Raw genomic sequence first — 15,616 nt, 5'->3', positions numbered from 1 at the left:
CTCTCAATCCCCATTTACCCTCCCGACTATGCCCCAACCTCCCACAATTCTATTCTACCGACTCTACAGTGTCAAGGCTCCGCGACTCAACGTGCGCTGGTTCTATGCCACGGATATCCCTACCACTAAACCAACCGTGAAAACCTACATACAAAAACACCGGGCACGGAACTTTCTTCCCTTTTCCGAATTGGATTCTCGGTGTATAGAGACCCAATTCCAGAAGTACAAAGCCAGTGGAGGAGATACTCGCTACCAATTGGTCCCTGTGCATGAAGACCAACTATTTGACTGCGATTTGAAGGCCCGGCAATTGAGACCTGCCTACTGGAGTGGCCCGTCCTACGAGATTCGAAGAGGCACTTGGTTTGTAGATGGCTCACCTGTTTCTGAGTCAATTGCCGATCAGTTGGAACGTGCCTATTCCAAGATCAAACCTTATGATCGTGTCTCTGTTGTGGATGCCGACGAAGGTAGTGGACAGGAACTTTCTGCATGCTACGAATCTGATTGTCTTATAGTTCCTGAGACTGATCTGTACAAGAAGCGAACTGGCAAAGATTGGCCTTTCCAGGATCCTCCGGATTTGTGCTGTAATGCCAAAGCTGCTGTTTTTATTGACGGCCATAATGCTGTACTTTTTGACCCGGAAACAGGATCACGTAAGATATTTGTAGATGCGTTTGCCAAGTCACTCAAGAAGGGTATTATGGGCTGCTATTGCTTGACACGAGGTGTTGATGAGGATAACAGTGAAGCACAAAATAAAGAGGAGGAGAATAAGCAGGACACGAAATCGGTGAAGACCACAGAAGCTGCCATTCCCGAGACTCTTAGCAGTGCCATGGAGATGGTGCAATCGCTTAAAAAGACGTTGGACTACGAATTTTCCAACGAACGGTTCCAGAAGGATATGGAAGGTGACTTTGCCAATGATCCAAGCCTAATTGAAAACTCAGGTGATCGAGAAGTGGATCACTTGATTCTTTGCGTTCATGGAATCGGTCAATCGCTCAGCTCAAAGTTCTCTGGTGTCAATTTTGCCCACGATTGCAGCAATTTGAGACGTCTATTGAAAACATTGTTCAAAAATGACCCCGAAAAGTACGGCAAACTAGCATATCCTTCCGGTACAGACCTGTCCAGCACGACCGTACGCAACTGTAAAGTTCAAGTGCTTCCAATCGTTTGGAGATACGATATAGATTTTTCTTGGGATCATGTATACGATGGATTTGCAGAAGACGGGTCTCTTAAGCTTCCAAAACTAAGCGAGCTCAAGATTGACGGTGTAACATCTTTGAGAACACTTGCAGCCGATGTAGTGCTTGATCTTTTGCTCTATTACGAGCCCTCGTTCAAGAAGCAGATCCTTGACAGCGTGATAAGATCTGCCAACGGTCTCTATGACAAATATATGGAAAGGCATCCTAATTTCAAGGGTAAAGTGTCACTTTGCGGCCATTCTTTAGGCTCTGTTATTGCATTGGATGTACTCTGCTCGCAGCCACTAACTCCACCGAAAGAAGAGGATTTCGATCCTAGTATCCATCTCAAATTCCCTGTAGAAAACTACTTTGGAATGGGATCGCCCAACGGAGTATTCAAGTTGATGAAGAGACAGAATATTAGACCCAGAGATCGCTTTGAAGCTACTGCAGATGATCCTCTCTCCTTGATTTCTGGCCCTACGTTATCTCCAAAGGTCCGTAACGTCTACAATATATTTTATCCTACGGATATTGTTGCATACAGAATAGAACCATTGGTTCATACGACGATGGCCAAATACGAGCCAAAATCTGTTGAATTTGCTAATAGAAACTTTATCTATTCCAAGATCCAATCACTTAGTAACTTCCCAGCCGGAATTTTAAACAGTGACATGGTAAAATCGGTCGTTAAGATGACCGGGTTGGACTCCCAGTATGAAAAGGCACTACAAACAGCCACAGAAGCAGCTGAAAGTGAAGAAAAGGAGATTGAATTACCTCAGGTGGCTCAGAATATGATGCGCAGTCTCAACAAAAATGGACGTATCGACTACTCATTGCCGCAAAGCTACTTTGAAATTGACATTGTCAACGCATTAGGATCGCATACTCAGTATTTGAGTGACCCAGACGTGGCAAATTTCTTATTACAAGAGTTATGGAGTACAGGAGAAGAGAGTATTAAGGGTACCAAAAAGAGGGTAGAGACACCACCTACTTAATTCCCCCGGTAATCTCTGTGTAATTAAAGGCATATTTTAGCCGGTATCTGGGTTCTTAGTCTGGTTACAGCCGTGGGAAATAATAGACAATTTGTTAGTAGGAAAAAATTTTCAGTGAAAAGTTTAGTGAAAAGTTTGGTGAAAAGTGGAAATTCCTATAAATTGATATCAATTTCCTCAGGATTGCTGGGTAGTGCATAGTTTTCTGTTTTTGAACTAGTCAGAAACTTTTCTTTTCTTTTCTTTTTGACACAGATATATGATATCTATCAAAAAGTAAGGGAAATTGGTTGAGTTGCTGTGGACGGAGTAGCCGAATACTCCGAGTATATTCAGTAGAATGTACCATAGACCTTTCAATATGATGACAAAAGTTTTGCTGTGCACCAATCGGAATTTATTATCATGACGAGTATCATTACCCAATTTTTGACTGACTTGAAAGGTTTAAGGTGCTTAAAGTGCTTAAAGTGTAGATGCTTTGTAGGGAGAAGATTATCACAACAGGGTCCGGGTCCGAACCAATATTGGCTTATAAGGATCGGAAATACAAATAATAAAATTAAAACCATTTGAAGTGTGATCCTCACAACCAATAGGATGATTGGATCATATGTCATTACCATTTTCTGTGCAATGGGATATAGCTAAATTGGTTAGTTCCATTTCGAAATTATTATCTGCTGGAGCCTAGAGTGGTTTTATATATAAGGGTCTGACCTCAGTATGAATCGTAGTGATGAGCTTAGGTGTTGAAAAAGTCTTGATAATGCTGGATGACTATAAATTTCCTGAACTGGATGAATCGAACATAGGTAGTCCTACCCTATCCTATTTAGATACCATAGATTTTCATCGGAGAGACAATTCAACGTCGAGTGTCTCTGATCAAGAGTGCACCGATGTTTTCTCACCTCCCCCATCGATCGAACAGTCGCCAACTTCAACGGAAAATTCTTTCAAACGCCATAGACGATCCCATAGTGTTCTTAGCTTAACTAATGAAAAGCCCAACGAGGAAATTGAAGATTTATCAAAAGGCATTAACCCGCCAGAGAACTTTGACCTTTATGCGAACTTCGATAATACAGTGGCTATGCAGAACAGTAAACCAAGAACAATGAGCGAATGCATGATCAGGTATAAAGTGAATTCGCCTACAGATATAGTTGTGGATTTGGACGAGATAATACGAAGAGAAAACTCTACTTAGGAGAGATATTGCTGGAGCTGATGTAACTGTTTGAGAACAGCAATCTTCGCAGTTCCTCCGGTTGCATCTCTCTTTTCAACACTTCTCTCGAAATCGAAGGTTTGAAAGACATCTGGACCAAATCTCTTATCAATCTTTTGGAACTGATCCAAAGAAAGTTGATCGATACCAGAAAGATGGCTTTCTTCTGCTGCACGAACACATTCACCCGATATATAATGAGTCTCTCTAAATGGAACTCCCTTAAGAACCAAGTAATCTGCTAAATCTGTGGCCAACATGTCCATACTTAATGCTGCTTCCATGTCCCGATTGTTAGCCTTCAACGTAGATATAACACCGGTAGCAATCAAAATGGAATGCTCAACAGTAGTCATGGCATCAAATAAAGGCTCTTTATCTTCTTGCATGTCCTTATCATAAGTTGAAGGAATACCTTTCATCGACATCATAAAACCGGCCAAGCTACCGAACGCTCTGCCGGATTTACCTCTCAAAAGCTCTAAAGAATCAGGATTCTTTTTCTGAGGCATCAAAGATGAACCCGTAGAATAGGCATCAGCTAGACTGACAAAGTGAAACTCTCCACTGGAGTAGATGATTAAGTCCTCGCTAAAACGTGAGATGTGATTCATAAACAACGAGATCCAAAATAACGTCTCCATAACAAAGTCTCTGTCACTCACTGCAGCCATAGAGTTGCCAATGACTCCTTTGAAGCCTAACTCTTTGGCAATAAACTCTCTGTCAATACCATATGGATGTCCAGCAATGGCACCGGCTCCAAGAGGACACACGTTAAGTCTGTCAATGACCTGCTGAAGCCGTTTATAGTCCTCGGTAAAGTACGTGGCATACATACTTAACCAATGGGACCATCTGATAGGCTGAGCTCTCTGTAAATGAGTATAACCAGGCATTAGGTAATCAATCTCCTTCTCTGCACGCTTGATCAGTGTCTGAATCAATGTTCTGAGATGATTGGATACCTTAGTTAACTCTCCTCGAACAAAGAGACGCATATCGACGGCAACCTGATCATTTCTAGACCGTCCGGTATGGACCTTTCCTGCAATATGACGGCCAATGATCTCTCCCAACCTTCTTTCATTTGCAGTGTGAATATCTTCATCTCCCGGCTTCTCCTCAAATTTTCCCGAAATCCATTCATCATTGATCTGGGTCAATCCTCGGTGAATCTCCGTCAACTCTGTAGAAGTCAATAAACCGAGCTTCTCAAGTCCCATAGTGTAGACTCGGGTTCCTTCCAAATCAGCCGCATACATTTTCTTATCGTAAGGTAACGAAGCATTGTAGAGATCCATTAAAGGGTCAGTGGCTCCCGTAAACCGTCCTCCCCATAGCTTTTGAGGTTGATCGGACATTTGTGAATTGGTAGATGAAGAAAGAAGGTTACAACGATGACTAAGTGAAAAATTTTATGTTGTGGGGAATAGAATTTCCTAAATGGGTTAAGCGCGCTGGCTCGGTATGAGGACTCGGCAGCTAGGATGTCTCGGGACCACGAATGAAGTCATGCTGTGAGTTAACTGTTATCTCTGATGTCTAGGGGGGAAATGTAGCTTTATATGATTTCAATGTCTTCAAGGGATGTCCAAAAGGGTCGAGTCTGCACAATGGCACGTGACTTTCCGCGGCTTTTCGTCCCTCGCGGTACTCCCATGATATTCCCTCGAACCCGTAGACCAAAGGCCCTCTGCCCACCCCCAGTGGCACCCAGTGGCACCCCGTAACTTTCTCGCACCCCCCCCCTTCCCGCCCATACGAGCCAAACGACCACTTAATCGGGTGATCAAGTATTTTCTTCCTTCTATATCATCGATCTTCATTCGACTTTCATACTGTCTTCTCAACACTTACCACCTATAATGTCCCTCGATTCTGTTATGCTCGTCGGTGGCTCAGGCTTCCTTGGCCTTCACCTTATTCAACAATTTTATGAAGTCAATCCTCGACCACAAATTAGCGTCTTTGATATCAGACCTTTACCTGAAAAGATCTCCAAGTACTTCACCTTCGATCCTGCAAAGATTCACTGCGTCGTGGGGGACCTCTCTTCTAAGGAGGATGTTACCAGGGCCATTAAAGAATGCCATCCAACTGTCATCGTGCACTCTGCTTCTCCAATAGCAGGTATGGCTAGAGAGATCTATGAGAAGGTCAACATTCAAGGTACCAGAAACCTGATTGCCTGTGCCAAAGCAAGCCACGTCAATTATCTCGTCTATACGTCGTCGGCTGGTGTCATCTTCAATGGCCAGGACCTCCATAATGCTGATGAATCATGGCCCATTCCAGAGGTCCCAATGGATGCCTATAATGAGACTAAAGCATTGGCCGAGGAGATGGTTTTAAAGGCCAACTCACCAACTGAAAACTTCTACACGGTTTCTCTTAGACCTGCTGGTATTTTTGGTCCCGGTGATAGACAGTTAGTTCCCGGCTTGAGACAGGTATTGAAAAATGGACAGACCAAGTTTCAAGTTGGTAACAACGACAACCTATTTGATTGGACTTATGTCGGTAACGTAGCTGATGCGCACGTTCTGGCTGCCCAGAAGCTACTTGATCCTGATTCTCGTGACTCTGTGGCTGGTGAAAAATTCTTTATTACTAACGATGCTCCTACATACTTCTGGAATTTGGCTAGAACCGTCTGGAAGGCCGATGGACATGTCGACAACTTCAATATTGTTCTCAACAGACCTGTTGCTATCATTATTGGTTATTTATCCGAGTTTTTCTGTGGCTTGATAGGCAAAGAACCCGGTCTTACTCCATTCAGAGTCAAGGTTGTCTGTGCTTATAGATACCACAACATCTCTAAAGCCAGAAAGATCTTAGGCTACAAGCCTAATGTTGGTATAGAACAAGGCATCAGATACACGCTTGATTGGATGGATGAGACAAGTCAGTAGGTATTACGGTGCTGCACATACTAAGTACTCTTTCTAGATAACCTCACTCGTTTTTACATATTATACAATACTTATTATTATCCTTGACCCCCATATTTTCTAGGCATTTTGTATGATAAGTATGACGGCATTGGAAGACATGAAGTTGAAGGTCCTCAGAACTACCGTTTCCCCCCTCTTTCAGCCTGTGATCCTGCCATTCATCGTAGTTAGCAAAACTCATCTGAGCACCCCATACTTTCTTTCCACATACTTCACATTCAAGGTGAACAGGTGACCATCCGCGTCTTCTCAACAACTCCAAATTAACCAGATCCTGGTAAATATCGTCGTTTAGAAGTTTAAGAATGAGTTTGAGAATCACCTCATCATGGGAATACGATAAGAAAATCTCGTTCAACACAGGTCGAACATCTCCAAGTGTCGTCACCTGCAAAGATGATCTTTTAAGAAACGAATAAAATACCTTAAGGAACGAATCCGAGCAGTCTTGCTTTTCTGAAATAGCAGACGTGAAGGTTTGCTGAGTGAGTCTCTTAAATGTGTTAAGCACATCATTGGAAGCATCTGCGTCTTTGACGAATAACTTGACCGATGTTTCTATCAAATGTAGCAGCAAAGTCTCATTCAACGTGAGATCACTATCCCCAATAGACACAGTATTATCAGCCGTTTTCAACGCTTTGAATCCAAGATCCAAAAGATGGAAAAGACGCTTTGAAATCAGTTCATCGTAGCCACTTTGGACCATTTTCTGGCCCAACGATTCTATTGTCTTCACAGTCTTCGAAATAGCTTGCTGTAATTCTCCCTCTTCGATAAGAAGCTCCACAGCAATCTCAACTTCATTGTACTCGTCTAGAAATGCACGAATCTCGTCATTCTCGCCCATTTCAACAACAAATCGGGCCAATTTATCATGGTCAAACCGTCTCAACATTTTTGCATACTCCACATTGAACGCATTATCCAATTTGTAGGGCAATCCTCCCGAAAGTTCCATGGAAATCACCTTTCGAAGGTACAAATACTTACATGAGTCATCATAAACGGTCATAACACCTTCATTGAGCAACGGACATTGTAATGAAAACAACTCGGCCATTTCTTCAGGATAATCCTTGATGAATAACTGAAAATTCTCCTTAATTAACGTCTCTATCTGAAGCCTATTAACTACAGATGTCTTATTGAGCGACTCCTTCACCAACGAAGGTAACGACTGGAAAAAAGTAACTTCTTGCGACTGTGAATCACTTTTCATTTGACTTATCCAGACTTCCAAAATCTGGAGATATCTATTCTCGTTCCGATACACGCTAAGTAAAGCGTTATAGAACCCACACTTCTCAAGCATAACCACCAAGGTATCGTACTTGGCTGGCTTATATACAGAAAGTAAGCTCTGAAGACTAAGTTCACATTCACCCTTGAGCTTCTCGTCTGAGTAAGAACAAAGGTGTTCTATGACCTCATCAAGTACGGAATCAGAAAGTCTGATAAACTGTGGATATTTGGGACAGTTTCTGGCAACGAATATGGCCAAAAATGTTCTATCTCTGACGGTGAAACTATCGTTGTCTTGCCTGTAAATACCTAAAAGCACATCTACAATGTACTGCCTATTGACTTTAAGCTGGTATTGAGACTTCGATGTAATCAACACCTCATCATCATTCAATAAGTCATCTTCGAAGCCCTCGTTGAGACTAGAAAGCGTCCGGAACGAGTCGTGATGAAGCAATGCCGTCAAATACGGAAACGAAGGATCATCGAAATCGTTTACGTGAAGAACAGCCGTATTTGGAGGGTAACTAATTGCTGCACCATTAAATAAAAGATAATAGATGTTGAGCTTTGAAGACACAACATATTCTGAATCTATTGGATTGTCTGTAGGATACTGACGACCAGTAAGAATGTATGAAATGTAGGTGTAGATGTACTTTATGTCACAGTCAGAACTCTGGACGATACTCTTTATAGCATCCATTACCGGAGTAATATAATCAGCCATCAGAACGTTCCAGATATATGCGAGCGTATCTACAAGCTGGTGCTTCTTACAGAGTCGTATAGTTAGATCCATATCCAACTGAGTGAGGTCTAACTTGCAGAGTAGCTGTTCTAGTACTGCCTCTTTGCTCTGAGAAATATAGTACTCGACAAGCCGTTTGAGAACAGCAGGTGGAAGTGTTCTGATCTGTCCATTGAGAAGTTGGGGTTCTAGAATGTCGAAAAACATTGATTCATGGCCATAATCGGCGTACTTTTCGTATAGAGTGTCATAGACATCACTAGAGCCACCAGAGTCATTAGTACTAGCACATGTGGTTAGAGCAGTAAGTAAAAAGTCACTTAGGTCCTCTAAAGTCGCTGCTTCCTGACTGAATACATAGTTCAGAGAAGCCTCTAGAAGCCGAGTGATATGACTACGCATCAACTTATGCCGCACATCATCATCCTGAGGCAAACCAAGTAACGCCAAGTCACAGTCTCCATCATACTGGCGTCTGGCATCGTCCAAGGCTTCAATATAATGGCCATCTTTGAGTGCAGAGAACAATTCATCGGCCCAGTCATTTAGAATTCCAACATAGAAGCAACTTTTTCCCAAAACAAACACGCTTGACTTAAGAGCTTTAAAGGAATGAGTATAATTGGATGTTAAAAGACCCATACCGTTGTCTTCAAATACCGTAGAGGCTTTAATATGTTTGGAAATCATGTCTACAGTCGATAATACCTTCAAATTATTTCTTCCAATAAAGATAAGTCGCTGAGATTTTGTGAGAGCAGTAATAATCTTTGAATTTAACCATTGAAGACTCATTATAGGCTCCGTACATTGCCATTGTCGTCTATTTTCAAACTTCAATATAACCGACTCTTTACCAGAACTGTCTGCAATAGTTTCACTGTAAACCTCAAACAAAGTCAAGCTATTGCTCCAACTGTATGCAATATATGGAGGATTGAAGGAAGTTGAGTCATTACTCGCACTGGTAGCTGGATACCACGCTACATTACCACAAAGACCTTTCGAAATATCGGTCGATTTAGGTCGTTTAACCTTGAAATATGTCTGTAGATCGGGCAAGGTTGATACCACAACAAGTGCATCGGCTGTTAATATGGCCATAACCCCCATAGAGTCTGTCAACTGACTTCGAGAACCAACAGGAAGAGCAGAGAAACCAAGGATCACGTGATCAAAAGGCACGTGATTAGTCAAATCACCCATCATTATTGTTGGACGGGAGTAGTAACCAATCAGTGTACGGCCACCTTGATGAGAAACCATAACACCGGACTCATCAATACTTATTAGAGCGGTATGTCGAGCAGCCATGAAGGCCAATTGGATGATTGGGATATCTTGATGGACTGGCTGAATAGTTAGAAGAGGATTTTCAGAGTTAGAAAGGTCCCATAGTAAGATATGGCCATCGTGATAACCGACAGCCAAATAAGTGGAATCTAGAGAGAAGCTGAGAGATGTAATGGTTGTAGAGGATAAGCGAGAGTTTCCTAATTGGGTGTAGAGTTGTTGAGGCTGTATTTGATAGACGAAAATGTAGCCTTTGGATGTGGCTATGGCAATACGTCTATCAGAAGCCGTCATAGCAATGGGATCTCCGTGTAGAATTCGAGCATTCCGGTTATAAACGGCATCGTTGATAGCCCTTAGTCTTGGCCAAGAGACGGTTTCCGGCTTTAAGCTGTATATTAATGACGATAGGCTGGATGCCCTCGATCTAGAATTTGTAGATGAAGCTGACGTAAGAGGCTGTGATAGGGAAAGTTTCGACCGAAGACGAAGGTCAAGTGACATGATGTTGAGTCGTTTAGAGGAGTGGGGAAGGTGGACTGGGGTTGACTAAGATGATGAGTGGTGAGCTGCTGAATAACTAGTGCCGGATGTCCTTCTAGCCGGTGCACGGATGCATACCAGTGCACGGATGTAACAAAACAACGAGGTTTTGGACTTTGGTCTTCGAGTTCAATCGTCTGTTATTCATCAAGCAACGGCAATTATGGACCCGTGGAATGCACTTGGGTCTAAGATTCTCTCAGGGGATGCGAACTATGCTATTTTAATGGGGGCCAAAAAGGCTCTTAGTATGATGGGGGACAACAAGGACAGCATAGTAAGACTATGTGTTGCTTGTGCGAACAACGACGTATTCGACGCCAAGGAGTTGATCGGAGATGGTGACACCTCAATAGTTAACAAGGTAGACTCTCAAGGATTCACCCCTTTGATCTATGCGACTTGTTTCAATCAGAAGGACTGTGTTAATCTACTTCTCAGCTTAGGAGCAGATGCCAATCTACCTGATCGTCGTGTCTGCTGGACACCTGTAATGTGGGCAACGTACTTAGATTTTGACGGAGTTGCTGAGACTTTGATTGGAGCTGGTTCTGATCCTTTATTGAAGCCTGGAGACACAAAGAAGAACGCTGTGGAACTTGTGAAGCCTGGAACGACACTTTATGAGTTTTATAAGACACATAAGTATCTTGATAAGCCATCAGAGTTGTCAGAAAAGTCTGGATTTTACCGGAAAGACCTTTTCTCAGGCTCAGAGGACGATAAAGAGGCTACTTTTAAGGCCCAAATGAAGCTTCAGACCTCTGGAATGGCTTCTTTGGCATTGAAAGACGATAGACATGAAACTAGATCGAGTAGTCCGAATTCGGCAAGGTTTGTGGATGATTCGTCATCATTTTTGGACGTTTCAATGTCTTGGGACGAATTTGACTTCAATGTAGTTCTTCCAAAACAGTGTCTGAAAGTGACAGACGATAGTGTTACCATTACCATTGATTACGTGTTTTCATTGGCTCAGAAATACCCTTCGAAGCCCATATATGCCTCTACAGTAGTATTTATGTGTCTTAGATATGCTGATAACGTTATGAATAACGTTGAGGCTGTCGATACTCTTATGGATTTTTTTCTGACTCGTATCAGAACTGCCACAGGGACGAAAAGTGGAGTTGTTTTCCCCTCATCCTCAACCTCTGCCTCAAAACCGGGTCTAGACTCCAACAATCCACCTGCAGATATCGTCTCCATTGGATATTGGCTAGGCTGTCTAAACAATCTTTACTATTTCATGAGTAGAGACGTTTGTGGGTTCATTAGAAAGTATCCACGACTCGTACAGACTCTTGTGTCAACATTCCAGCCTCTAATAGCACAACTAGCGTTCACATTAGACAGTAGACTTGAGTCTATACTAGAACCATGCCTATTGGACTACTCTAGCGTTCCAGATTTGGACATTGTGTACAAAAGGAACAGCTGGAGACTCTTTGGGGGGAAGCATAAACCAGTCAAGAAGACTACTTATCAGGAGATCTTGGATATGTTGTATCCACCATCTTTAGAAGAGCAGATGAAACCATCTCCATTGAAGGTAATTCAAACATTGGGTGCTCTTCTCTATGTTTTGGAGCTTTTCCACATAAACGATGAGATCAAACAGCAATGCTTCAGTAGTGTTTTGTACTGGTTGGGTAGCTCTGTGTTTAATAGAGTGATTGCCAACAAAAAGTACTGTTCTAGAGCAAAAGCCATGCAGATTCGGCTTAATTTGTCCTATATCCAGGACTGGTTGAGAACAAATAATATTATAACAACGAAGACAAGTGACGTGAACTTCCATAATTCGAAGTATCCGGATGATTTGTTTGAAGGAGAACAAGGAGTTCGTATTAACGGTGTAGCCAGGTTCAAGGGTAACTCTTTTGACCCTTCAGATGCCACTTTCTACTTCAATTCGCTGTATAAAATTGGTCAAGTGCTTTTAGAGCCAGCCATTGAGTTATTACAATGGCTACAAGTCATGACAGCGATCAAAGATTTGCCTAGTCTAAAAGAGACTCTTTCAGACTTTGGTAGACTCAACTCTACCCAATTGGTGAACTGTATGAAGAACTATAATTACGAGGTGGATGAACAGAAGGTGTCTAAAGAGCTCAAAAAATGGTTGAAGACGTATCCATTTGAAGCCAAAAACCGTAGGGGTCTATACTACGTGTCTGAGAAAGAGAAGGTGTTTTTGAATGTTGGCCAGGCGTTCCCGGTAGCTTTACCGGGCTACTTACAGCTATTACATCAGTATGGAGTGGATTTGGAATCAGTTAATGAGCAAAAGGTCAAGAAATATCAGCCTAATTTACCCGTTGATGTTCAGGATGACTTGGACAATCTTGTGGATAAGTATGGAGGGTTGGAAGGGTTGGATGAAGGAGTAGACACCAGTAATGGTGGCTCTACGCGAGCCCCGGTAGGTACCATGGGTGACCCGGTAGGTGCCATTGGGGATTCGGTAGGTGCCATGAGTGACTCAGTGACAGCCCAGAAACAGTTCGAGGATCAGAGCAGGGCCTCCAATCTATTTAAATCGCTCGCTGTTCCTGGAACCATTGCTCACAAGACTTGGACGACGAATGAAGAACAGAATCCTTGGTCGTAGATAGATGCATTCAGTGGAGTTAGAAGTCGATAGGCGGGTCGATTATTGACCAACGGGTCGAAGGCCGACCACCGGCTCGACAAACCCTAGTTGTTTTGAAAACGACGCCGACCAATATGAAATGACTAGAGTCCGGTACATTGATATAGTTAACGTGTCTCTTAATTAATAATCTATGCAGCCAGATTTTAGGTGTTATCTCTTTATAGAGCTATAGTTATCCCACGAGTGCCTATTTGACGCTCTTCGGTGGACATCGGTACATCAGTACACCAGTATAACAGTACCTAGATAAACCCGTACACCAGCTCAACATTTGGTCTATACATAGATAGATCGATCTACGTGGCAAGCTGCTGATTTCCAAGCAGCCATTGTTCATCTTGTGTTTGAGCTTCGTAGTATTGTTTGATAGGTAAATTATCCGATTAAACTATGTCTTCTAGCGGTTCAATTAATGTGGACACCAAGCTGTCGGGAAACTTGTCAGAGAGCTCATCTAGAACCTTGTCGGATAACACATCCAGAAACCTGTCGGATAACACGTCAAGAAACTTGTCGGATAACTCGTCGAAAAACTTATCGGGAAATATGGCGGCTGAGTTGTTGGGAAACTCGTCTACACAAAACAGTCCTTCTTCCGCTGTAGCCGCCTCCACCAAACTTAGCTTTGCGAACTTCAACCAGAACTTCTCCTGCATCTCTGTCGGCTATAACGATGGCTACCGTGTCTACAACTGCGAGCCGTTTGGCCAATGTTACGAGTACCGCGATGGAAGCTTTGAAATCGTGGAGATGCTCTTCACATCGTCACTATTAGCGCTTGTCGGAACAGGCGAACAAGATGCGCTTTCGCCGCGACGACTAAGAGTAATCAACACAAAGCGGCAGACCACAATTTGCGAACTCACTTTTCCGAACACTATTTTAGCTGTCAAGATGAACCGCGAGCGGCTGATTGTCTTACTAGAGACCACCATTTACATCTATGATATAAACAATATGCGCTTACTACACACAGTGGAAATCCCCGCCAATTCTTCTGGATTGGTGGCTCTTTCCGCTTCAACCGATCACAATTATTTGGCATATCCTTCTCCACCGCGAGTGGCGGCCATCGGAGACGTCAAACAGGGAGTAAAAAATTCATCTGGCGGTGGCGTGGGTGATGGTGGTATCAGCATTAGCAGTGGCAACACCGGCGGCATCATCAGCGCGGGTAATGGGATTTTGGACGTCGGTGGTAGCGGGAGTTCCATAGTGGAAGCTACGGCCGGTGCTACTGGTAGCGGTGGTAGGGGAAATAAGGACGGTGTTCACGGGAGGAATGGGGCCGCCACGTCTCAACTACGCCGCGGAGATGTGGTGGTGTTCAACTGTGAAACGCTTCAGCCCATTAGCGTCATAGAGGGCCATAAAACAAAGCTCGCGGCCATTGCTCTTTCGCGCGATGGAACTTTGTTGGCAACGGCCAGCGACAAGGGAACCATCATACGAGTGTTCAGCGTGGAGCGCGGCATTAAGCTCTACCAGTTCCGTCGGGGAACATATCCCACCAAAATCTACTCGTTGGCGTTCAGTGAGGATAACCGCTTTGTGGTGGCCAGTTCTGCCACCGAGACTGTACACATCTTCCGCTTGGGCGAAGAGGAGTTGATCAATACGCAGCGCCGCAGAAGCCGCAGAAGGGGGAGCGCTGGGGGTTCAGCTGAAGCGTTCACGCATCTGACGGGGACCGCATCCACCAGATACACTGAATCCACTGGATCCGCTGGGTCTGTATCCGCCGAGTCTGACGGCTCCTCCGACGATTCAGAAAATGTTCTTGACGACGACGACTGCATTGAGGCCTACGATGTCCTCGAACCCCTACCGGACAGTCTTGAGCGCAAGAAATCAACCTCTTCGGGAACCTCGTCAGGCAGCTCTAACAGCCTAAAAATGGAACCTGTTGTAGATTCGTCGCGGCGGTCCGTGGCGCGAATGCTACGACGCACGTCTCAGAGTTTGGGCCGCAAGGCGGCGGAGAAAATGGGCGGATACCTGCCACCGCGTTTCTCTTCGATTTTGGAGCCCAACCGCCATTTTGCATCCCTCAAAGTTCCCGCCTCCAAAGACACTTCGACAATCGTTGGAATTGGAGGCATGACAGCAAATTATTTACGAGAGGACGATACTAATTCTGCAGATGCGGGGGCCGACCTCGCTCATAAAAATGCTCTGCTGATCATGGTGGTAACATCGGAGGGCTTTTTCTATACATTTGAACTGGATCCTGATAGAGGCGGAGACTGCGTTTTACTTAACCAGCGGAGTTTGTTGGAGTGATTAGGTCGATTGGTGGGGACTCAGGCGTCGGCGTTTGGTGTCGCGCACGTCGACGGGCACCATATCAACGTTGCCGCGCTGTCAAAAGTTTTTCCGAAGTACCGTCGATGTTTCCTCCAGCTCTATGAATTCCATGATTTCATGTCGCCGTGTCGCCATGACATACGCCCCTTTAATGCTGCTATCCTACTGCGATGACAATTGCCGCTGTTCCGCTGTGCGACGATTTTTATAACCATATAATCACCCGGTAATTCCATTCTTTCCTTAACACCGCACCGCAAGAAATCACCATTAGACCCTTTTTGCCAAACGCGAAAAAGCACTGTATAAAAATCTCGTAATCCCCCCGTAAAAGAACGTGCTATCTAGCCCGCGATTCAATCCGCCATGCAACCCATCATAAAACTCCCCCTGCAACCGCCGTGTGAAC

At 43.9% G+C, this 15,616-nt stretch overlaps 6 protein-coding genes across 6 annotated transcripts; 4 read left to right on the top strand and 2 right to left on the bottom strand.

Annotated features, from left to right (window-relative positions):
• Positions 1–28: 28 nt before the first annotated feature.
• FOA43_000839 (uncharacterized protein) lies at positions 29–2,215 on the top strand (the record flags this gene model as incomplete). The annotated part of the gene is made up of 1 exon (XM_038921165.1): positions 29–2,215. The coding sequence occupies one exon, from the start codon at positions 29–31 to the stop codon at positions 2,213–2,215; it is 2,187 nt and encodes a 728-aa protein (XP_038777093.1).
• Positions 2,216–3,424: 1,209 nt separating this feature from the next.
• Positions 3,425–4,813, bottom strand: ARG4 (argininosuccinate lyase; the record flags this gene model as incomplete). Its single annotated transcript, XM_038921164.1, has 1 exon — positions 3,425–4,813. One exon carries the CDS (start codon positions 4,811–4,813, stop codon positions 3,425–3,427), a length of 1,389 nt encoding a protein of 462 aa, XP_038777092.1.
• Positions 4,814–5,317: 504 nt separating this feature from the next.
• ERG26 (erg26, C-3 sterol dehydrogenase) lies at positions 5,318–6,367 on the top strand (the record flags this gene model as incomplete). Its single annotated transcript, XM_038921163.1, has 1 exon — positions 5,318–6,367. The coding sequence occupies one exon, from the start codon at positions 5,318–5,320 to the stop codon at positions 6,365–6,367; it is 1,050 nt and encodes a 349-aa protein (XP_038777091.1).
• A 43-nt stretch (positions 6,368–6,410) lies between these two features.
• On the bottom strand, positions 6,411–10,202 carry FOA43_000836 (uncharacterized protein; the record flags this gene model as incomplete). The annotated part of the gene is made up of 1 exon (XM_038921162.1): positions 6,411–10,202. One exon carries the CDS (start codon positions 10,200–10,202, stop codon positions 6,411–6,413), a length of 3,792 nt encoding a protein of 1,263 aa, XP_038777090.1.
• A 202-nt stretch (positions 10,203–10,404) lies between these two features.
• Positions 10,405–12,855, top strand: FOA43_000835 (uncharacterized protein; the record flags this gene model as incomplete). The annotated part of the gene is made up of 1 exon (XM_038921161.1): positions 10,405–12,855. The coding sequence occupies one exon, from the start codon at positions 10,405–10,407 to the stop codon at positions 12,853–12,855; it is 2,451 nt and encodes an 816-aa protein (XP_038777089.1).
• Positions 12,856–13,446: 591 nt separating this feature from the next.
• On the top strand, positions 13,447–15,183 carry FOA43_000834 (uncharacterized protein; the record flags this gene model as incomplete). The annotated part of the gene is made up of 1 exon (XM_038921160.1): positions 13,447–15,183. The coding sequence occupies one exon, from the start codon at positions 13,447–13,449 to the stop codon at positions 15,181–15,183; it is 1,737 nt and encodes a 578-aa protein (XP_038777088.1).
• Positions 15,184–15,616: the final 433 nt, after the last annotated feature.

Source organism: Brettanomyces nanus, chromosome 1 (genome assembly GCF_011074865.1).
Source record: "Brettanomyces nanus chromosome 1, complete sequence".
Lineage (NCBI taxonomy): Eukaryota > Fungi > Ascomycota > Pichiomycetes > Pichiales > Pichiaceae > Brettanomyces > Brettanomyces nanus.
The sequence above is the reverse complement of the archived record's forward strand: the minus strand, read 5'-3'. Positions and strand labels throughout refer to the sequence as shown.